We start from the raw sequence: 24,936 nt of genomic DNA on the forward strand, positions 1-24,936 counted from the left end.
TTGGCTGAGCAATAGTTCATAGGTGTTAGTGCCAGAGAGTTTACATGGGATCTATAAATCCTCCTGGGCCCGAGGTGGGGTACCATTTTGGGCACAATAGACATTTGCCATCAGAAATGTGAATTTACTGCATCTCAGACCCAGGAGTTAAAATTTCCAATGGAAGCTCTTTGAGGCAGGCACCAGTCAAAGGTTTTCTTTGCCTTCCTGATCAGCTGCATACAGTGCTAAAGTGTGCACTGTTCAACTGCTGGTGCTTTGTTCATCTAGCTGCAGATATAGTCCCCAGAGAGTTTATTCACTGTACTTTGCCATTCCTTGTCAAAATGGCCTTGAATGAGAGAATGTGGGCTGCACAGCACCAACCTCACATGCAATGCCATTTTGGAGAGAAAATTCAAAAGCATAAACTCTCTGGGGAAGGTACCTTCAGCTGAACAGGATGCACTTTGGTGCTGTGCATCCAACTTTGGCTTCCTGTTCAGCTTGCGGTGCCCTCCCCTCCAAGAGAGCTTGCGCTTTGATTTTATTTGCTGTTCTCTGCCAAAAGGGCCTTGGATGCCATGCTTTTTGGCGTGGGCATTTACAGTCAGCTGAAGTGTAAGCTCCCTGGGATGGGCATTAACAGTTAGTATGCCAAAGTTGGATGCACAGTGCCGGTGTACTGCTCCAACTGTAGGTGCCCTCTTCGAGAGCACCGGAAAATCCTCCACCTCGGACCCAGAAGTTTAAACTCAAATTTCTGGTGGCCAAAGTTGTTCTACTGCTGTGCCCAGTTGGTAGAAGCAGCTGCATGATATTACCACACTGGGCACAGCAATAGAATAATATGGCAACCAGAAATGTGAATTAAGTTTCACTCCTGTTCTGATCCAGGAGTTAAATTTCCAGCACGAAGAAAAGAGAAAATGTGCTTTAAGCTGTCTGCCTTTTAACACACCTCCCTTATTGCTGAGGAATAGCTAATGCCTTCTTTTACATGAGATTCGCAGGCACCCACACTAATCCTAGCACTGGTTTTTACTTCTGTTTTAGCAAGCATTTTTTTTTTTTAGGAGTTAAAACCCCTGTTACATACCAAAGTTAACTTATGCCAGAAAAAGGTGCGCTAAACCTGGAGTCAAATCTTGCTCTACCATTAACGCCCCTTATTGCATCAGCCTCATCCATATTTAGAAGGAGGCTCTCGCTCCCCTTCCCCCAGCAGCTTAATTCTCAAGCTTAAAAGATGGCTTTGTTTTTTGGGGCTTGATCAGGCCTGAGGAATAATATGCTGGAAAGGGGGGGGGGGGAAGAGAGATTCATTAGCCCTAAGAAACAGTAGAGGGAAGGAAGAGGAATGTTGAATACTATGGGAAGGGGGAAAAACAGGATTTGGGGGGCGGGGGGGAGGGAGGAATGCTGCTGCTGGATAGAGGGTGGTGGTGGGCACCCCTGGAAAGAAAGGGGGAAAAATAGATATAGTTGAAAGATATTTTTAATCTGTTTTCAAAATTGGATTATAAAATGTTCTTCAATATTATATACAAAGTATATTGCTATAATACAGTTTGGTGTCTGTGCGTATTTCAGTATTGAAATCAAGCTTGAAAAAAAATAATCAGTAAGCTGAGTCTATTCTTTCCCCTTCCTCTCTAAGAGGACCCACCATCCCCGCCCTGGATCCTAATGTGGCCCTGTTTAAAAATAAACAGGGCACCCACCCCTGTCTTAAAACAAAACCTTTTCAGGTACTCTGGTGACCTCTTATCCTGGTAAGAGAGATCGCTTGTCATATTATTTTCCAGACTCCAGCAGTTATTGATGAATGTAAGGGGCATCCAATATCAAAAACAAAAAAGGTATCTTTAGTCCAAACAATACTGTCTAATCAATCAGATCTGCATCAGATGTATTCCCGATACAAATTTTGCTTACTGCATTATGTCATTTTAGGCTTTATCATTTTGACGCTGATTTTCTTGTTCTGTATTTAAAACTTGACGTTATCCATGTCATGCCTTGGATTTTTATTGGTTTATAATTTGTAAAATATAAACACTGCAAACACTGAAAAGGTGACAAAAATGTGTTGAAAATAAATTGGACTTGGATTAATCAAATAAGAGGAGAACACAAAGGGCATGATTTATCAAGAGTGTTTTTATTTTCTTAGATGTGAAGTGGGAGGACGCTCAAAAAAACGCCGCTCAGAAAGCTTCCGCGCCACAGCCAGCCTGGGCACAAGAACAGGGAAACCCCTGTCAGCGCACACACCATGACCTTTGGATGCTCACTTGACCTGCCTGTGTTAAAATGGAAATTCTAAGCACTTTGGTACAAGGCCCTTGTAACCTCTATGGTACAGTGTGGCGCTGTACCGACAGTACAGCAGAAAGGCAATTTAAAAACAGTAGAAATAATATATGCAGGGACAGACATTTCTATTCATTTTTTCTCTCCATCTGATGGGTTGTTGCATCAGTTCTTGTGCATGAGGCACCCTTATGCTTTAATATGGGGTAATGGAGGCAACTGAATCCCTGAAGCTTTGTTTGGTTTATAGAGCTCAATAAAATATGAATAAAATTTACATTTAAAATCTTCTGTGCAGAGATGCAAAACTATGCAATCTCTTTAGTTGTAGCGCTAATAAGCACATTAATCCTACATGTGGGAATGAAAGTATACACCAGCTATACAAACATCATACATCTCAATATTACAGCAGAGTACTTAGGGCCCTATTATTCATTTTAATTATTCTCATCGGTACAACCGAGAAGAGATGCCACTCACTAAGAACTGTTCCCATAAGCACAAAATTGGAACAAATCTTTATTGAATATTGCCATTAATGGCTAGGGTCCCGTGATTGGTTCTCTTCTTATGTGCCTATGGCATACATCTTGAAGGTCTAGTTGACTAAGCAGTTTTCGCACAGGCTAAAAGTGGGAGAAAGTCAGAGGACCATAGGAAGGCATGGCTGGAAGACTGCTCAAGAAGTCATCTTGTCTGTTCACCTGTCTGCATGCAGGACTCACTGTACCTGAAGTATTCCAGGCAGGCGTTTGTCTAACCTGTCCATACACAGAAGCACACAGAACAGCCCCCATACAGTGGCATAGCAAGGGTCTCAGGTGCCTGGGGGCCAATACATTTGTGTTGCCTCTCCTGCGGCCCACCCCCCTCTCCCAATTCCCATCTCCATCCTCCTTGTAGAAATGCTTAAGGTCACAGAATCAGCAGACATTTCAAACACCACCCTCTTCTTGCCTTCTACTTGTGTGTAGCTGAAAAAAATACAGTAAGAGGCCTCTGGGTGCCCCCTATAGCCTGGCACCCTGGAGCTTTGACACTCCCTGCCCCCCCCCCCCCCCCCCCTCATTACACCACTGCACACACACACACACACACACACACACACACACACACTGTTGAAAGTGCAGGAATGTCTCACTCAAGAGAACCAGCACAGAACTGCTACCACAGCACCATTTTAACAAGCAGAAAAGGTCTACTCCCAGAGGCAGTACACAGGGAGGCCCATGGTGTTCTTTCCCCATGGCAATCTGTGCTCGACACCAGCATTGTCTTGTCCCTCTTTTCATCCACAGACCAATAGTATAACCTTTTTCCATGAGGCTGTGGACCTAAGCATCCAAAGTCTAATAGCCAACCATCTTGCTGACTGTCCTGAGGTTGTGTAGGCCTGTTCTTCCATCAGTAGTCAGGTAGCACCCTTCAGGTTGACACTGAAGTGCCTGAGCCAATCTCAGTCATCCCATGTGGCTCAAGCCCACCTCCACAGTGGCTTCCCTCCTCTCCTGGGCTGTGTGGGCATGCAGGTTTACTGACTGATGACTGGCACTGCTGTTTAGGTCCGTTTCCTCCTCCTCCCCAGATGCTGACATTAAATTACAGTGTCCCCATGCAGCAGGCTTTGGAAGGACGCCGATACAAGGTCACAGAAACAAAGACAAAAAGACAGATGGATGGACACAACATGCTCATAAAATGGTCTTCTTTTCAAAAAGATTGCCCAAACACACTTTAATCATTCAAAAATGGGCTGGTTTTAAAAAAAGATGATCAGACTCATTGCCAAGGGTGCAGATAACAAGATCATCCAAAGTGATCTCCTCGAAGTCCCTTCGGCACGGTCGGCCCATCTTGTGGAAAACAGGGAAAAGGCAACGTTTGTGGCGGCTCTCAATTTTTGGAACATGCTTCCAGAACACTTGTGGTTAACCAACTGCACCAAGACTTCTTCCAAGAGCTTGAAAATAAATCTGTTTTTATAAGCATTTGCTGGAGTTAGTGCTTGCAATGATTAGTGTGTGCACAGTTTCAGATGATGGATCCATTGTCAGAGATTTAAACAATAGAGCTCCAGGAAATGAATATGGTGAGGTCAATATTCAAAGCTGGCTGTTTAAGTAACTAAGCCTGATATAACTTATCCAATTAAGTGATGATGTATATTCAGCGGCAAGACGAAGCCGTTGAAAATATGTATATGTGTGCACTTCACCAGATAAGTCTACCAGGCTAAGCTTAGACCTACTCTAGATGCATTTAAACTTAGATGTACACTTATAGGCCTAACTCCGAATATCGTTAGTTAGGCGTATAAGTTATACGTCTAACTCGCTCCACCCCCAATCCGCCCAGTGCACACCCACTTGTATGGCTAAGCTGTGGCTGCTTATCCAGCTAAATAGTGCTGAACGCACTTTGAATATTGATCTTGGTAAGATCTATGGTTCTAACTGTGGACCTAAGCAGTGAGGGTACGAGAGACCTATTTGTTGTTGGTTTTGTTTACGTTTTCGGGAGTTTATATTTTTATTGTATGCCATCTTGAACAATGAATTATGCGCAAGATACAAATCTTTTAAATAAATAGTCACAGCTCCAACACACATTTTGCTCCTACTTCCTTCTGGGGCCATCTTTCCACACCAATGTATGCCTAGGAAGGAACAGAGAGAAAACAAGAAAGAAGGGGATAGAGAAACAACTTGGAAAGATGTGTAAAAAATACGCAGTCTATCCAACAAACTCATTGACAATAGCTGAAGTGGACATTGATATGGTGCAGTATTTATTTATTTATTTAAAATGATTTGTATTCCACAAATCTTGGTGGGTAACAACACTACATACATAACCATGAACAAAAATTGGACAAGTAAGTTAACAAACTTCATAGTCGACATAAAACAGAAAATTAATACAGGAAATAAAAGCCTACCAGCCCCTATACTCATGGGGGTTGAGTCTTTCCACTATCAAAGACTAAGGGGGAAATGCCTATGAAAAGAAATACGCCTTCATAATCTTCCTGAAATGGAGCTAATCTTTTTCAGTTCTGATTTCTTCAGGCAGATTGTGGGTCCTACTCTGGGGAACAATTTTAAACATCCTATTTCTGGATTCAGCTGGCTTTGCCTCTCTTAGTGAAAGGATTTCCAACAAACATTGATTTGATGAGTGGAGTAGACATCTTGGTTGATAAGTGCAGACTATACATGAAATGCAAGATGAAACCAGATTGTGTTGGGCTTTTAATTATCATTGAACCATTATCTTTAGACTGGATATACGAGGATATACTCTTCAGAAAGGAAAAGATAGGTATAAAAGAAAAGGGAGGGAGGCAGGGAGGTGTATTTTATGTGTTTGGGACAAAATTAAAGCCAATGAGATACCAAGTGGGCAAGGAGCAGCCGAGTTGCTATGGATTGCTATCAAGAGAGCTAAGGGATGTCTAACATCTATCAGTGTTTATTATATGTAGGCTTAATCCATAGGCTGTCCTCAAAAGGGGAAGTGATATAGACATGATAGAAGCCAACTAGGATTGCAAACAAAAAGGTGAGGTGCTGTTAATGGGGGTCAGGAAAGTGCCAGCTGCTGCATCAACTACAACATAAGAATATAAGAACATAAGATATGACATACTGGGTCCATCAAGCCCAGCATCTTGTGTTCAATAGTGGCCAATCCAAGAAACAAATACCTGGCAAGAACCCAAACAGTAAATAGATCCCAAGCTACTATTCCTTATTCATAGCAGTTCATGGACTTCTCCTCAAGGAACTTATCCAAACCTTTTTTAAACCCAGTTTCATTAACTGCTGTAACCATAAATTCTAGAATTTATTGCCAGAGGTTAACTAAGCATTGAGTGAAATAGAATTTTCTCCAATTTGTTTTAAATGAGCTACTTGCTAACTTCATGGAGTGCCCCCTAGTCTTCTATTATCTGTGAGAAAAAATAACCAATTTACATTAACCTGTTCAAGTCCTTTCATGATTTTGTAGAACTTTTATCATATCCCCCTCAGCCATCTCTTCTCCAAGCTTAACAGCCCTAACCCTCTTTAGTCTTTCCTCATAGGGGAGTCATTCCATGCCCCTTAATATTTTGGTCGCTCTTCTCTGCATTTTCTCCAGTGCCACAATATCTTTTTTTGAGACGCGGCGACCAGAATTGCACACAGTATTCAAGGTGGGGTCTCACCATGGAGCGATACAGAGGCATTACGACATTCACCGTTTTATTCACCATTCCCTTCCTAATAATTCTTAACATTCTGTTTGCTTTTTTTTTTTGACCGCCACAGTGCACTAAACTGACGATTTCAATGTGTTATCCACTATGACACCTAGATCTAGTTTCAGGGTGGAACTCCTAAGATGGAACCAGACATCATGTAACTACAGCAAGGGTTATTTTTCCCTATATGCATCACCTTGACTTGTCCACATTAAATTTCATCTGCCATTTGGAAGCCCAGTCTTCCAGTCTCACAAGTTCGTCCTGCAATTTATCACAGTCTGCTTGAAATTTAACTACTCTGCATAATTTTGTGTCATCTGCAAATCTGATCACCTCACTCATCCTACCCCTTTCAAGATCATTTATAAATATTTTAAAAAGCACTGGTCCAAGTACAGATCCTAGAGGCACTTCATCTCTTTAGCGTTTTCCACTGTGAAAACAGACTATATAATCCTACTCTCTTCCTGTCTTTTAACCAGTTTGCAGTGCACAAAAGGACATTGCCTCTAATCCCATGACTTTTTAGTTTTCTTAGAAGTCTCTCATGAGGGACTTTGTCGAACGCCTTCTGAGCATCCAAATATACATCTACAGGTTCACCTTTCTGTCCACATATTTATTCATCCCTTCAAAAAAAGAATGTAGGAGATTTGCAAGGCAATATTTCAAAAGAACATAAGAAAATGCCATACCGGGTCAGACCAAGGGTCCATCAAGCCCAGCATCCTGTTTCCAACAGTGGCCAATCCAGGCCACAGGAACCTGGCAAGTACCCAAAAATTAAGTCTATTCCATGTTACCATTGCTAATGGCAGTGGCTATTCTCTAAGTAAACTTAATAGCAGGTAATGGACTTCTCCTCCAAGAACTCATCCAATCCTTTTTTAAACACTGCTATACTAACTGCACTAACCACATCCTCTGGCAACAAATTCCAGAGTTTAATTGTGCGTTGAGTAAAAAAGAACTGGCTGTGTTCCATTAAACCATGTCTATCTAAATTTTTTTGTTTTTTTCTTTATAATAGTTTCGGTGAATTTTCCCTGGCACTGAAGTCAGGCTCACAAGTTTATAGTTTCCCAGATCACCCCTAGAGCCTTTTTTACATATGGGTGTTACATTGGCCATCTTCCAGTCTTCAGGTACAAGAGATAATTTTAATGGTACATTACAAATTAATTGTAGTAGGTCTGAAATGTATTTTTGTAAACTCTTTCAGAACCTTCCGGTCCAGGTGATTTACTACGCTTCAGTTTGTCAATCTGGCCTACCACCTCTTCTAGGTTCCCCATGATTCGGTTCAGTTCATCTGAATCATCACCCTTGAAAGCTGTCTGCGGAACGGGTATCTCCCCAACATTCTCTTCAGTAAACACCGAAGCAAAGAATTTGTTTAGTATTTCCACAATGGTCTTATCTTCCCTAAGTGCCCTTTAACCCTTCAATCACATAACAATGCAACCAACTCCTTCACAGTCTTTCTGCTTTGGATATATTTAAAAAAGGTTTTATGAGCTTTTGCCTCTATGGCCAACTTCTTTTCAAATTCTCTCTTAGCCTGTCTTAACAATGCCTTGCATTTAACTTGCTTATGCTTTCTGCTGTTTTCTTCTGATGGATCCTTCTTCCAATTTTTCAAATGAAGATCTTTTAGTTAAAATGGACTCTCATCTCACTTTTTAACCAAGCCAGCAATCATTTGGCCTTTCTTCCACCTTTCTTAATGTGTGGAATACATCTGGACTGTGCTAAGATTTATTTATTTTTTTTAACAATGTTCACGCCTGTTGGACACTCTTAGGGGCGGATTTTAAAACCCCTGAGCGCGTAAATCCGGAAGGATTTACGCGCGCAGGGCCCTCGGGCACCGGCGCGCCTATTTTGCATAGGCCGCCGGCGCGCACAGAACCCCGGGACGTGCGTAAGTCCCGGGGCTTCCTGTCGGGGGCGGCGACGTGGGCGTGGTTTTGGCCCGGGGGCGTTCTGGGGGCATGGCCGCGGCCTCTGGAACAGCCCCCGGGACCGGACCACGGAGCGGGGCAGCCGGCCGACGCGCACAAAGGTAAGGGGGGGTTAGGTAGGGGAAGGGAGGGGAAGGTGGGGGGAGGGCGAAGGAAAGTTCCCTCCGAGGCCGCTCCGAAATCGGAGCGGCCTCGGAGGGAACAGGCAGCGCGCGCTGGGCTTGGCGCGCGCAGGTTGCACAAATGTGCACCCCCTTGTGCACGCCGACCCTGGATTTTATAAGATACGCGCGTATCTTATAAAATCCAGCGTACTTTTGTTCGCGCCTGCTGCGCGAACAAAAGTACGTGCTCGCGCAAGTATTTAAAATCTGCCCCTTAACCTTTGTAGTTGCATCTTTCAATTTTTTTTTTTTTTTTTTTTTTTTACTATTTGTCTCATTTTATCAACGTTTCCCTTTTGAAGGGTTAGTGCTAGAGCCATGGATTTACTTACTGTCCCCCTTCCAGTCATTAATTCAAATTTGATCATATTATGATCACTATTGCCAACAGGCACCACCACAGTTACTCTCTCACCAAATCCTGCATACCAATGAGAATTAGATCTAAAATTGCTCTCCCTCTCGTCAGGTCCTGAACTGACGAGAGGGAGACACTTCGGTGGTGGGAAATTAGCAGAGGCTCTGCTGAAGGAAAGGATAGTGAACTATCTACAATCCAGTGGGTTGCTCTATCCGAGTCAGCATGGATTCACCAGGGGAAGGTCCTGTCAGATGAATCTGATTGATTTGGGTGACTAGAGAATTGGATCAGGGAAGAGCACTCAATGTGATTTACTTGTATTTTAGTAAAACCTTTGATTATGGTCCCACATAGAAGACTCGTGAATAAAACGAGAAGCTTGGGAGTGAGCACCAAGGTGGTGGTGTGGATTACAAACTGGTTGATGGATAGAAGACAGCGTGTGATGGTTAGTGGAACCTGCTCTGAAGAGAAAACGTTAAGTGGAGTGCCATAGGGATCAGTGTTGGGACCGGTTCTGTTCAATATCTTTGTGAGCGACATTGAGGAAGGGATAGAAGGTAAAATTTGTCTATTTTACGGATGATACTAAGATCTGCAACAGAGGTGACAGGCCAGAAGGAGTAGTGAGAATACGATGTGATTTAAGGAAGCTTGGTGGGCAAATATATGGCACCTGGGATTCAATGCTAAGAAGTGCAGAGTCATGCATCTGGGATGTGATAATCCAAATGAGCTGTATGTGATGGGAGGTGAGGAGCTGTTGTGCACAGAACAAGAGAAAGACCTTGGAGTGATAGTGTCTAGCGATCTGAAGTCGGTGAAGCAATGTGACAAGGCAATAACAAAAGCCAGAAGAATGCTAGGCTGTATTGAGAGAGGAATAACCAGTAAGAAAAAGGAGGTGATAATCCCCTTGTACAGGTACTTGGTGAGGCTTCGCCTGGAGTACTGTGTTCAGTTCTAGAGACCTTATCTCAAAAGGGACAGAGATAGGATGGAGGCGGTCCAGAAAAGGGCAACATAACAGAACCAAACTATACTAGAACACGGGGCCTACATTTAAAAAAAATAAATAACTTCAAGAAAATGCATAATTATGTTAAGGAAGCCTTAACAGAAGTAGGGGATCCCAGAAGTACAGAGGAACTATAAACAGCACTTCAAAGGAACACTGACATGGCAACAGATCGTGGTGTCAGGCATGTTAGCAAGGGGAAGAGAATGAACAGACCACAAAGAAGTAGAAGAAAATAAATAAAATAAAAAACAAATAGAATTCAGGAAATAAAAATTAGATACAGAAAGAGGAGGACAGGCAAAGCTGCCAGCAGAGGGGCATGAAGAGCAAGCAGGGAAAGAGTCGGAGGAGTATATTTCCTAGTTACTAAAGGCAGAAGATAAAAACTTTTTTTTTTTTTAGATATATATGTGAAAAGAAGGGCAAGCGACTTCAATGGAGGATCAGAAGAAAGCAAATATCTTAAACAAATACTTTTGCCTGGAATCCACACTAGAAGGAGAGGGGAATGACCCAAAGGGATGAAAAGGCTGCCATTTACTGAGGAGGTAGTATTCAGTGCACTGGCACAACAGTAAATAAGAGTCTGGGACCTGATGGGGTACAGCCCTGGATACTGACTGTACCATTCAAAGCTTTGTTCACCGGATCGCTTGAAACGGGAGAGAAAAGAAAAAGATGGAGAATATCTTCCCAAGGGTGGGAACAAAGAGAAAGTGGGAAAACTACAGACCTTTGCACTTAATATTAGTGGTGGGTAAGGTAATGGGAGCACTTCTGAAGAAAAAAAAAAAATTCACAGAGAGATCTGGAATATTTGCCAACACATGTGAAAAGTGTGTGCTATGAGTCTTGTACAAGGGTTGTGTATGGAGGATGGATAAGATAATAGGGAGGGGGAAGGTGAAGGGTAGAATGTGGAAAAGGGGAGCAGTGTCTGGGGGAGGGAAGGGTGGCTGGTGTTAGGTCTTAGTTGTTTCTAGGGACGTGTGGGTGAATAGAAGCGAGGAAGAGAAGGGAAAGTCGAGGACGAGTGTAAGAAAAGCCAGTGGGCTAAGGCAGAGAATGTGTGAAGAGCACATGAGGAATCCTGAGGGGCGTATAAAGAAGAAAGACTGGCCGGGGGTGGGGAACAATTGACAAATGGGGAAGGTTATACAGTAGAAAGGCAGTGCTAGGGCAGTGATTTGCAGAGCCAGCAGGATTGTAAGCAGCGGTGAGGGGGGACGTGTGAGGCAAGAGAAGGAAAGCGGTGAGGAGGGGGGGGCTACGTGTAGGAAAGTGTGCAAGGAAGCACCAATTGTAAAAGAAGTCATTGTGAAAATGAGGGGGAAAGGGAACACAACGATAGGGTGAAATGTATTAGCGAGGAAAGGAAAAGGAAGGCGACACACAGGGCAGATGGCAAGCTGGCCGACACGGTATTGGAAGGAAAGGGTGCAGAGATCATGGCAAAATGAAAGGATGTGGGGGGGACCCATGGTGGCAGAAGTAAGAGAGAAGGAGAATGAAATGACGTGCACATGACCGCAGACAGCCGCTAAGGGGAGTAAACTTATTGGCTTAGGAGGCACTTCACATGGCTGGCAGGAGGCTCTCTGGATATTTGCAGAGAAGCAACCGAGGGGTGGAGTTTGGGAGTCTACGACGGGCCTTTGGTAGCTTCTTCCACTGTATAAGAGAAGGCTGATTCCCGGGGAAAGAGCTGAATATTCCTCAAGTCACTTAGGTGGCTTGGGAGTTTGGCAGTGTGGAGGCCTAAAAGAGCAAGAGCATTAGGGACCATCATTCCCATGGAATGAGACTGGAGTACAGCACGTCTCACAAACTGAGAAGTCAGACTGACGCTGCCATAGTGTCAGGGACTTTTCGTTTTTTCAGTTTTTACTTTTTTCTTCCCAGGAATTTATCAGTGTTTACTATAACAAGCAAACATGAGAGAAAATGAGTGGAAAAATATGAATCTTTTTTTCCACTGATATAGCTTGCAGTTTTATTAATTATAATGAACACTGATAAATATCCAGGGAAAAAAAAGCCCCTAACAATGAAGGTCCTTCATTTTCAGTTATTTTATTTTTCCCTGAGAATTTCAATGTTAAAAAAAAAAATCTGTGGAAATATGATTTTTCCATTGATTTTTCTATTTGTTATAACAAAGTCATTTTTACTGATTTTTTTTTTTGTTTTAACATTAAAATTTCCAGGAAAAATAAAATAAAAACTGAAAATGAAGGTCCCTACCTATTGTGTAGACATCTGGGAGGCAGTGGATAACGTCTAAAATAAATAAATCTTTATATATGGGTACAATACTTTCCTTCCACAGGAATGTGTTATGGGCATCATCTATTGTAAAGAGCTTGCATATGAACAGAACAAAAGCATGAAACAGCCGATCAGTTAACGGAGCAGAAAGGCTGACAAACATAGCAGTGTCCCTGAACTCATATTATTGGAAAGATCCGATCCTGAAGAACTTGCTCCTCTGCTTGTAAGCTTTATATTGAGCTTGGCAAAACACAGAACAGCCATAACTTCAAACTAGTCACCAATAACTCACATTCCTTTTCTGCTAAACGTGCGCAGACAGCGTGGTCCAACTCATATCAGATCAGAAGCTGCTGTTGATGCTCAAAATTCTGGCATGGTTTCAGCATAACACTAATTCACTCTGCTTTGACTTGTTGGCTTCCTCACTTTCCTACAACATCCAGTAACACAAACCAATGCAGAATAAGCAGTAAGGCATGTGAGAGGCTGGAAACAAAAATCACAATATACAGTGAAAGGAACTATTGCCACAAGTACACATGACAGCTCAGCAGTCAGGAAGGATTCCACCATATCAAGCCTCTATGCCAATAGCCGACACAGACAGTAAGAACAGAAAGATGGAGCTGACCAAAGGCAAAATACCCATAATAAGTGCAAAAATGATCAAAGGTAACCTACCTGGCAGAGAATGCTGGTGGTAGATCTCCTTTGATATTGGTGAAGGAAGCAAGAACATTCTCTTTTCTCTTGCCCAAACTGAACGGGTGCTGCTTCACATAAACATCCTCATCCTTAGAGGTCATGCTAAGCCATTCACTTTGATCACACTCACTACACTTTGGTTTCATATACACACACTTTGTTCTCATGATAATGTGCACACTACATACAAATGAGATCTAGGTGCCTCTAATAAAAAGTTCATGTAAAATACTGAGATTAAGTCATGTTTGGTAAGACAATGGGCCTTGTTCAAGAAAGCTCACCCCCCCCCCCCCTCAGGTATAAAACAAGGGAAAAAAAAGTTTTGAATCAAGCCCAATGTGTTTTATGTATCAGTGTGACAGACCATCACATTTAGTAGGCATAAACGAATTATTTAAAAAAAAAAAAAAAAAAAAAGATTATTTAAATCATTTTCAAGTTGCTACATGGCAGAGTATTTATGAAGGATCATGTCACTTCAAAGCTTTACATTCAACTTCACTTTTGATAGCTTGTCAATATAATCATAGCACCCTAAATGAAAGTCATTCATAGACATTTCTTTAAGAATCCAGTTATTAAAATATTGTCAGTAAATTAAAATGTACAGACTGGAATCACACTCAGATATTGTCCACCGATCAATACAATATCAAGTCATGGTCATTTGTAGGTTTGATGATATGGCTAAGAAAGGTTTAGAGAAATCTTATAGTTCGGAACTGCTAGGATCCCTCTTAACGTCTTAGAAATGAAAATTCTGCTTGCCAAATCAGCTTTAATACAGTTGCCTGCACTTTTACTTAGTGTTCTCAGGATAATAGTGTTATGTGGACCCTCTGTGGTTTAATTAATACAAACCATGCTGTGTGCTGAATTGCATTCTGCATAAGGTGACCCCCATCAAGCACCAGAATTACAGGTGCATGCCAAGGAAATTTCTTTAGGCTTAGGTGGATTCTGCTGTACCTTTCACTGTTCTCCTCTGCCCACAGTGGAACAGAAACTAATCCTCACAAATTTCATTTTATAAAATCACTGGACTGGGCCTTTCTATGCAATTTAGATGATACAATTATAGAAGCAGTTAAAATATCACAATTCAATTGAGTTTCTGTTACTGAATTATTATTTGTATTAGCATTTTCCTTCTGCAAATATTTTTTTTAAAGTAACTTTAGCTCATCTGCCCAATTAATGCTCAAGGTGGCTTACAGCATTATTACTACTCAGGTGCAATAAGTCCCTGCCCCAGAGAATGTACAATCTAAATGGGCACCTAAGATACACCGACTTACCCAAGATCAGAAGGATTGTCAGTGGGGGAATTGGGATTTATTTGGGTCCTTAGCTAACATCACCGGCCTCTCGAGTTAAAAAAAAAAAAAAAAGTTACAAATTAAGCAAAGCAGAAGGAACGCTGGCAGCTCTGACGAAGGTGGGGGTGGGTGGGGGAAATGTAAGTTTCCTGGAAGAACCGGTTCAAAGAATTTCTTCCGAGCCGAGGTTTAACGTTTAAAATCGCTGGCCTGCGTCGGGTTCCTATTAACTGCAGCACAGAGTCCGTTTCCAGAAGGCGTCAGACTTTAGTTTTCCGCACTTCTGCCCATTAACAGAGCTCAGAATGGGGCCCATCGCAAAGTAAACTCACTCCAAAGTGACCTTTGGCTAAAACAGGCAGTGTTCTTATATTACCCACGGATCTAGCAAAGATGACACTGATCAAGGCATTTCTTCATTAGAAATGTTCCTCATTAGGCAGTATTTTTCTATTTAAATCTCGGAAAATACTACCACTGATCGTGTTATTTCAACTGGAAAGGAACTGCGTCCTACAGACAATAATAAACGCAGGGGCATGTTGGAATAAAAAAAACTCCAAAGAGCTGCATACGTATGGGGTTTCTCGCTCGCTCTCTCTCTTTTTTTTTCTTTACTATATTCAATAAGAAACATATAAATGAGCCGCATTTCCCAGTGTCAGTGCAAATCCGGTCTCCAGCGAGAAATCTACACAGAAAGAAATGGAGCAGTGCAAGGAGTCAGCGGGATCAGCAAGTCCGAGGGTGCAGCAGCGCGGCTGCCATGCTCCCCTCCCCTTACCTGTGCGGTTCTGGCCAGGACTTCCATCCTCGGCGATCAGAACCGTCCGTGAGATGTCGAGCACCGAAGCCGTAGCGGTTTGCATGTTCGGTTCCCTCCGATTTCCCGTTCAGGCAGAAAACAACCGGGGGGGAACGCCTCCCCCGCAGGACAGCAGAGAGCCGCTGCTTCCCACGGCGTTTGCCACTTGCAGCAGGTGAGGCGGAATCTGCCCGGGTCGCCCGCCCGACCTGGTAGGGTTAAGGAGTCATCCAGCGCCTTGCCGAATGCATAAACACGAAAGCGCCAAGCCGGGCCAGCCCCCGTCCGTGTGTGGCACTAAACCCGTGATGCACAATGGACCGGAGCAGATCCAGGAGTGAAATGTTGGCAGGAGCCTGGGCGGTGCGTGATGCGAGAGCCGGGGGTTGCGTGCGCGGGGGCGCTTCCCTCCCCCAGCCCGCCAGGGGGCGACCTTCGGCGCTCCCCCCTTCTCAGGGCTTCGTTTTCCTGGGCTGCTGCTGCACCTGCTGGTTTTATTTCTTAACTGAAAGAGGACTATTGGTGGGGGAGGGCAGCTAGCGCACATTGCAGGGGGGCTTATTGCATGAGTACAGAGGGTTCTATCCTAATGACGCTGTTGGCCAGTTCCCCTAATCTCAGTGAGTAGAGAACAGCGCTTTGCTTCCTGCTCCAGTTCCCTCCTTCCCAGGCAGCATGCACGGAACAGGATCTATTTTATTTATTTATTTATTTAGCTCATGCCTTTTCATTGGTAGCTCAAGGCCAGTTACATTCTGTTACTGTAGGTAGTTCCCTGTTCCCAGAGGGTTTACAATCAGGCACTTGATATGATTTCTGAAACATGTTTGTATTATGTACTGTATATACATAAAGTTTTAATATTTTAAAGTGTGATAAACCCAATTATGAGTTTGTGGGAGGGGTAGTGTTGAGGTGATAATGATTGTTGAATTTAATTATCAAAATCTCAGAGGGGGCCTAAAAGTTAATTGGGATGGGTAATGGCCTGGGTGAAAGTCTGAAGGTTCCCAAATCTGTCCAGGGAACCCCTAGCAAGTCAAGCTTTCAGGATACCTGTAGTGAATATGCATGATTGATCTAAATCTACATGCTATGGAGGCCATGCATGTAAATCTATATCATGCACATTCATTGTGGGAGTCCCCCAGAACAGGTATGAGAACACTCACCTAGGGTGCCTAATACCTTTACACTGGCCATGCCCAGTAAGAGACCCTTAACACCGTGCTCACATCAGCCTGCACAGGCCAGAAGGAGGACGATGCCTCATCTGCATGGGCCTGTGCGGGCTGGAAGTTCTGCAGGAGAGCAGAGTGTCTAGAGCATCTAAACATACCAAAATTGTTTCAAAAAACTAAATAGTTAGAAATAGTGCAGGACAACTCATGTCAGAAAGCTGGCATCCAAAACAATCCCATGAAGGTGTATTGCAAGAAAACTTGAACACAGCTGGTAATTATTACCTCTATAGGTCAAACCAGCACTTAAAAGTGCAATATCCCACATTTTTTACAAATGAATATAAAAATTATACTTTCTCATTCCTATGTAGAAGAACTTTTAATGTACGGGATCCAATTGTACTGCAAGGGATGTAAGTAAACTGTGTCTTCTAATTGTGGTGCCCCATTGGGATCCTTACAAATAGAAAGGCTATGCATTTAGAGAAGAGAGGAACATATGATCTGTGCTAGATCACCCCCCATGTAAGGCTGCTGCAGTGGTCAGAGCGATTGCGTGCCTATGCCTCGGTCATAGGCACCGCTACCTGAAGGGCGCTCTAGTATTGTCAGTGATGTTGTCTATCACTGCCCTTGGGAGTAGCACAGCCCTGCCGGAATCACTAATGGGGCCTTAAAAGGAGGAGGAGGTGCACTACAGCCCAGCTGGAATCATCGGCAGAGCCTTAGGAGGAGGAGGAGCAGCAGCGGGGAGTGCTGAAGCCCTGCCAGAATCACTGGCATGACCTAGGTAGGAGGAGAAACACCATGGACTGTGCTGGAATAACTGGTGGGGCCTTAGGAAGAGGAGGAGTGCTGCGGCCCTACCAGCATGTCCTGAGCAGTAGGAGGCATGGCAGGGAGTGCCATGGCTCTGTCAGAATCACTGGCCAATCCTTAGGGGGAGGAGGAGAAGCAACATGGCCTGCCCTGCAAGAAGTCATCCTGTTGACTGCTGCTATTTCAAGAGGGGGAAAAGAGAGAGAGCATGTGTGTATGTGTGAGACTGAATGAGTGAGAGAGAGCATATATGTGTGTGTGTGAGAGAGAGAGCATGTGTTTTGAGAATGAGAGTGCGTGTGTGTGAGAGAACGAGAGAATGTATATGTGTGTGAGACAGAGCATGTGTGTGTCTGTTTGTGAGAGAAAGGAAAACATTTGTGCGCAACAAACCCCCTTCCTCTCTGCCTGCTAATCTATGATAATCTTAGGTCACCTAGAAATCAAAAGTTTCCAAGATTGTTTTTCAGCCCTTTTTTGTTTAATTATTGGGTGTTATTTGATGTGTCTATTTTGAAATATTTAATTGGTGTTCAAAAAAAGTTTATATGAGTTTTTAATTATTGGATGTTCTATTTATTTGCTGTTTTTGAACTATACATTTTATTGGTGTGGTTTTAGTACTATTGATGAAATGTATATTTCTTGAATTTATTGTTTTATGAGGAATGTTTCTTTTTTTCCCATTGTTGCACTGCATACAGAATTTGACTTGTTACAGTGTTGCCTTTTCATAGGTAGGGTCATTGCTGTTTGAATGCTGGCAGTTAGTGCTGTTTTGATATAGAAAGTTTATTGCACTTCTGTTTTCTTGTGGCTTTTTCAGGGCCAAGCCCATGCCTATAGCATGCTATAGTAGGCCTAATACCATATGAGCTCCAAGTGTCTTGCTTTTTTTTTGCAGTGTTTTTTGGTTGGAACCACAGTAGTGCATGTAAATATAATATACAAATTGTAAGCAAAATGTATTATAATTGCATATCTTTTAATTGTGTGTAGGGAGGCTGTGACAGGGTAGAAGATGGGTGCAAGGCTGTAAAGTTTGCCTAGAACACCTAATACCCTTGCACCAGCCTTGGGCATTGCTATACAGATATTTAACAGATTTTCCCAACTTGTGGTGTCATGTGTTGTGTAATGGGTGAGGGCACAATTTTTCACTTGGTCATAGGCACCAATTTGCCTGGCTAGGATTCTGGCAATGATTGTTACCAGTGTCTATATAAGACAGGGACTCCTAGAGGAGATGTGATTCTTGAGTTGAAAATTCTAAGGGAGATATTTTTGAAGGGATTAACAAATATTGACAAGAATGAGTTGGTTGATGTGCATCTGGATTTTCAGAAGGCATTTGACAAAACCCCTGATGAGAGACTCATCAGGAAATTTAAAAGGCATGAGATAGAAGTCAATGTCTTATTATGGATTAGTAACTGGCTAAAGGCTAGGAGACAAGAGAGTAGGACTCAGTGGAGAAAGGTAAATAGTTGAGTGCTCCAGAGATCTGTACTGGGACCAGTGTGTTTTAATATATTTATAAATGTTCTAGAAAAGTGAGTGCTTGCGGTGAGAAAATTCGTAGATGACACAAAACTGCTCAAAGTTGTTGGATCAGGGGCCGATTGTGAGCAATTGCAAGAGAGCCTTGAGAGACTGGAGGATTTGGACATCTAAATGGCAGATGAAATTTAATGCAGACAAGTGCAAAGTGATGCATATAGGGAAGAAGAATTCAAACTATAGGCACATGATGCTGGATTCCATTATGTATCACTACCCAGAAAAAAAGATGTTTTAATCATTGCTGTCAACACTTTGAAATCCTCAGCCTAGTCTGCAGCAGTGGTCAAAAAAGCTAACCGAATGTTAGGCATTATTAGGAAAGGAACGGAAAATAAAAGAGGATATCATCATGTCTCTGTATTGATCCATGGTGTGACCGCATCTTGACTATAGTGTGCAGTTATGGTCACCACCTCTCAAAAAAGATAACAGTATAAGGAACTAGAAAAGGTACAGAGAATGGTGACCAAAATGATAAAAGTGATGGAACTGCTCCTCTATACGGAAAGGTTAAACAGGTTAGGGCACAATCAAGCTATGGAATCTGTTGCCAGAGGATGAATTCAAGGAAATGCATAATCAGGTTCAAAAGAGGACTAAACAAGTTCCTGAAGGAAAGTCCATGAATGGTTATTAGCCAGATAAATTTGGGAAAGTCAGTGTTTATCCCTGGGAGTGAGATTGAAGAAATAGAACAGCTATTGGGGTTCTGCCGGATACTTGTGACCCAGTATGGCCACTGTCAGACTTGGTCTGATCCAGTAAGTCACTTCTTATGGTCTCTTCAGCCTAGAGAAGAGATGGCTGAGAGGAGATATGATTAAGATCTATAAAATCATGAGTGGGGTGGAAAGAGTAAACAGAGAATGGTTGTTTACCTTTTCAGTTATACAAGGACTAGGGGACATGCCATGAAGTTAATAGATAGCACATATAAAACAAATCGGTGAAATTATTTTTTTTAACTTGGCACACAAACTATGGAATTTATTTCCAGAGGATGTGGTGACAGCAGCTAGTGTAGCTGGGTTCAAAAAAGGGTTGGACAAGTTCCTGGAGGAAAATTTCATAAACCATTATTAGCCATGTAAACTAGGGAAAGCCACTGGTTAAGAACATAAGAACATAAGAAAATGCCATACTGGGTCAGACCAAGGGTCCATCAAGCCCAGCATCCTGTTTCCAACAGTGGCCAATCCAGGCCATAAGAACCTGGCAAGTACCCAAAAACTAAGTCTATTCCATGTTACCATTGCTAATGGCAGTGGCTATTCTCTAAGTGAACTTAATAGCAGGTAATGGACTTCTCCTCCAAGAACTTATCCAATCCTTTTTTAAACACAGCTATACTAACTGCACGAACCACATTCTCTGGCAACAAATTCCAGAGTTTAATTGTGCATTGAGTAAAAAAGAACTTTCTCCGATTAGTTTTAAATGTGCCCCATGCTAACTTCATGGAGTGCCCCCTAGTCTTTCTTCTATCCGAAAGAGTAAATAACCAATTCACATCTACCCGTTCTAGACCTCTCATGGTTTTAAACACCTCTATCATATCCCCCCTCAGTCGTCTCTTCTCCAAGCTGAAAAGTCCTAACCTCTTTAGTCTTTCCTCATAGGGGAGTTGTTCCATTCCGCTTATCATTTTGGTAGCCCTTCTCTGTACCTTCTCCATCGCAATTATATCTTTTTTGAGATGCGGCGACCAGAATTGTACACAGTATTCAAGGTGCGGTCTCACCATGGAGCGATACAGAGGCATTATGACATTTTCTGTTTTATTCATCATTCCTTTTCTAATAATTCCCAACATTCTGTTTGCTTTTTTGACTGCCGCAGCACACTGCACCGACGATTTCAATGTGTTATCCACTATGACACCTAGATCTCTTTCTTGGGTTGTAGCACCTAATATGGAACCCAACATTGTGTAATTATAGCATGGGTTATTTTTCCCTATATGCATCACCTTGCACTTATCCACATTAAATTTCATCTGCCATTTGGATGCCCAATTTTCCAGTCTCACAAGGTCTTCCTGCAATTTATCACAATCTGCTTGTGATTTAACTACTCTGAACAATTTTGTGTCATCTGCAAATTTGATTATCTCACTCGTCGTATTTCTTTCCAGATCATTTATAAATATATTGAAAAGTAAGGGTCCCAATACAGATCCCTGAGGCACTCCACTGTCCACTCCCTACCACTGAGAAAATTGTCCATTTAATCCTACTCTCTGTTTCCTGTCTTTTAGCCAGTTTGCAATCCACGAAAGGACATCGCCACCTATCCCATGACTTTTTACTTTTCCTAGAAGCCTCTCATGAGGAACTTTGTCAAACGCCTTCTGAAAATCCAAGTATACTGTATCTACCGGTTCACCTTTATCCACATGTTTATTAACTCCTTCAAAAACGTGAAGCAGATTTGTGAGGCAAGACTTGCCCTGGGTAAAGCCATGCTGACCTTGTTCCATTAAACCAGGTCTTTCTATATGTTCTGTGATTTTGATGTTTAGAACACTTTCCACTATTTTTCCTGGCACTGAAGTCAGGCTAACCGGTCTGTAGTTTCCCGGATCGCCCCTGGAGCCCTTTTTAAATATTGGGGTTACATTTGCTATCCTCCAGTCTTCAGGTACAATGGATGATTTTAATGATAAGTTACAAATTTTTACTAATAGGTCTGAAATTTCATTTTTTAGTTCCTTCAGAACTCTGGGGTGTATACCATCCGGTCCAGGTGATTTACTACTCTTCAGTTTGTCAATCAGGCCTACCACATCTTCTAGGTTCACCGTGATTTGATTCAGTCCATCTGAATCATTACCCATGAAAACCTTCTCCATTACGGGTACCTCCCCAACATCCTCTTCAGTAAACATAAGAACATAAGAACATAAGAAATTGCCATGCTGGGTCAGACCAAGGGTCCATCAAGCCCAGCATCCTGTTTCCAACAGAGGCCAAACCAGGCCACAAGAACCTGGCAATTACCCAAACACCTAGAAGATCCCATGCTACTGATGCAATTAATAGCAGTGACTATTCCCTAAGTAAACTTGATTAATAGCAGTTAATGGACTTCTCTTCCAAGAACTTATCCAAACCTTTTTTGAACCCAGCTACACTAACTGCACTAACCACATCCTCTGGCAACAAATTCCAGAGATTTATTGTGCGTTGAGTGAAAAAGAATTTTCTCCGATTAGTCTTAAATGTGCTACTTGCTAACTTCATGGAATGCCCCCTAGTCCTTCTATTATTCGAAAGTGTAAATAACCGAGTCACATCTACTCGTTCAAGACCTCTCATGATCTTAAAGACCTCTCTGATATCCCCCCTCAGCCGTCTCTTCTCCAAGCTGAACAGCCCTAACCTCTTCAGCCTTTCATTTAATCTTTCCGCGATGGCCTTATCTTCTCTAAGTGCCCCTTTAACCCCTCGATCATCTAACGGTCCAACTGACTCCCTCACAGGCTTTCTGCTTCGGATATATTTAAAAAAGTTTTTACTGTGAGTTTTTGCCTCTACAGCCAACTTCTTTTCAAATTCTCTCTTAGCCTGTCTTATCAATGTCTTACATTTAACTTGCCAATGTTTATGCTTTATCCTATTTTTTTCTGTTGGATCCTTCTTCCAATTTTTGAATGAAGATCTTTTGGCTAAAATAGCTTCTTTCACCTCCCCTTTTAACCATGCCGGTAATTGTTTTGCCTTCTTTCCACCTTTCTTAATGTGTGGAATACATCTGGACTGTGCTTCTAGAATGGTATTTTTTAACAATGACCACGCTTCTTGGACATTTTTTACTTTTGTAGCTGCTCCTTTCAGTTTTTTTCTAACAATTTTTCTCATTTTATCAAAGTTTCCCTTTTGAAAGTTTAGCACGAGAGCCTTGGATTTGCACACTGTTCCTTTTCCAGTCATTAAATCAAATTTGATCATATTATGATCACTATTGCCAAGCGGCCCCACCACCGTTACCTCTCTCACCAAGTCCTGTGCTCCACTGAGAATTAGGTTATGGGAGAGAAGGACTGGATGTATTCTTTGGGATCCTGCTGGGTACTTGTGGCCTGAATTGGCCAATGTAAGAAACAGGATGCTGTGCTTGATGGACCCTTGGTCTGACCCAGTATGGCATTTGTTATGTTCTTATGAATGGCTTTTTTCAGTTTCCTTTTTCTTGTTGAAATCCAATTCAGTGGGACATAGATTTGGGGAGGTCCATATTCAGAAGCATTTAGATGGATAACTTGGGCACTTAGCTGGCTAAGGGGGAGGGGGGAGAGAGAGAGAGAGAGAGAGAGAGAGAGAGAGAGAGAGAGAGAGAGAGAGAGAGAGAGAGAGAGAGAGACTGATTAGCTATAAGGCCCTCATATTAGGTAGGTATTTATACCTCTATATGAGGCCCACCTAGCTACTCGAGGTGAGGTTTAGGTATTAGTGTAGGGGTTAAGGGCCACTTTGACATTCAGAGTACGACGTACGAACAGAACAGTGCACTCTTGTGATGATTTGATGACCTTCAGAGTGAGGAAACTCACCCAAAGATGAGATTTGTGCAATGTTCTCTCAACCTAGCTTGATGTTACCCAGGTAGAGAATCCATCAAGTGACTATGTATTTGACTTAGATTCCGATATTTTTTTGTGACTGATCTTGTGGATTTTTAAGCATTACCTGGAGTTCAGGGTTATATAATGTTCATGCTAAGCATGGAAAAGCAGCTTAGGTTCAATCTGAAGTGTCATGCTGGGTCAGACCAAGGACCATCGAGCCCAGCATCCTGTCTCCAACAGTGGCCAGTCTGGGTCACAAGAATCTGTCAGATCCCCAATAGTTGATCTATTTTTCTTGTATCTCACTCCTAGGGATAAACGCTGGCCTTCCCAAGTCCATCTGGTTAATGGACTTTTCCTTCAGGAACTTGTCCAATCCTCTTTTGAACCCCACTATGTTATTTGCTGTGACCATGTCCTCCGGCAACAGATTCCGTAGCTTGATTGTTCGCAGAGTGAAAAAATGCTTCCTAAATTTGTTTTTAATCTGCCAGTTGCTAGTTTTATGGAGTGTCCCCTAGTCCTAACGTTTGAAAGGGTAAATAATCATTCCCTATTTACCCGTGCCACCCCACCCCACCCATGATTTTATACATTTCAGTCATATCCCCTCTCAGTCATCTCTATTCCAAGCTAAAGAGCCCTAATCTGTTTAGCTTTTCTCCATTAGGGAGCTTTTCCATTCCCTTTTCCATGTCCGCAAAGTCTTTTTGAGATGGGGTAACCAGAACTGCAAAGAATACTCAAGGTACAGTCGCACCATGGATCTATAGAAAGGTATTATGATATTCTCAGTTTTGTTCTCTGTTCCTTTCCAAATAATTCCAAATATTCTATTTGCCTTTGTGAATGCCACCACACACTGAGCCAAAGATTTCAAGATATTGTCCACAGGGAATCCATGGTCCTTTTCCTGGATAGTGACTTCTAATTCAGAACTCAGCATCAGTTACCTGTAGGGATTATTTTTCCCTACGTGCATTACTTTGCACTTGTCCACATCTAAATGGGAGAAGAGGCAATTTTAACAAATTTTAATAATGGTGGTAACTTTGTGTCGTTATGGTTCATGCTAATTTGTTAACATTTTGTTCTCATGCTATAGTTGTGATTGGGTGTTCTCTATTAGGTAATGTTATTTAGCTTATTAGGACAGGGGGAGAATTTAGATGAACTGACACAAGACCATACTGGCATAGAACTTTCATGGCTTTTATATGGAAAAAGATCAGTAGATATATTACATATTCATGTTATACAACCTAATGTTTTCACAGTGATGGTTACTGTGCAGGTTAGTAAGTTAGGGTTGCCAGTTCGCCCCAGATCAACCAAATAGGCTGATCAGGCCTGGTTTTGCCCCATTGCATGCATTGATTTTCCTTAGATTATCAGAACTCCATGCATGTAATGGGGCAAAACCAGGCCTGGATCAGTCTGTTTGGTTTAGATGGGGCGAACTGGCAACCCTAACTTACTGTCCTTCACAGTAACCATTATTGTGAAAGCATCAGCCTGGTTGATCTGAGGATGTATCGGCAACCCTACAGTAAATAAAAATTAGTATTTGCATGTCAAGGGAAGGGGGATTTCTCCCTGAAATATCTGTGTGGCTATTATTTGATTAAAGTGTCAGACCT

The 24,936-nt window shown here is 42.4% G+C and overlaps 1 protein-coding gene across 2 annotated transcripts in view; it reads right to left on the reverse strand.

Annotated features, from left to right (window-relative positions):
- SUSD3 (sushi domain containing 3) overlaps positions 1-15,657 on the reverse strand; it is a 74,039-nt gene extending 58,382 nt beyond the window's left edge. The window contains exon 1 of one of the 2 annotated variants that reach the window (XM_029600866.1): positions 15,143-15,657. In XM_029600866.1, the coding sequence (XP_029456726.1) occupies positions 15,143-15,227 (85 nt within the window). In that variant the 5' untranslated portion in view covers positions 15,228-15,657. Of the gene's footprint in view, positions 1-13,012; positions 13,243-15,142 lie in introns of those variants that run through there. The other variant, XM_029600867.1, reaches the window with a different exon arrangement.
- Positions 15,658-24,936: the final 9,279 nt, after the last annotated feature.

Source organism: Rhinatrema bivittatum, chromosome 4 (assembly GCF_901001135.1).
Source record: "Rhinatrema bivittatum chromosome 4, aRhiBiv1.1, whole genome shotgun sequence".
Lineage (NCBI taxonomy): Eukaryota > Metazoa > Chordata > Amphibia > Gymnophiona > Rhinatrematidae > Rhinatrema > Rhinatrema bivittatum.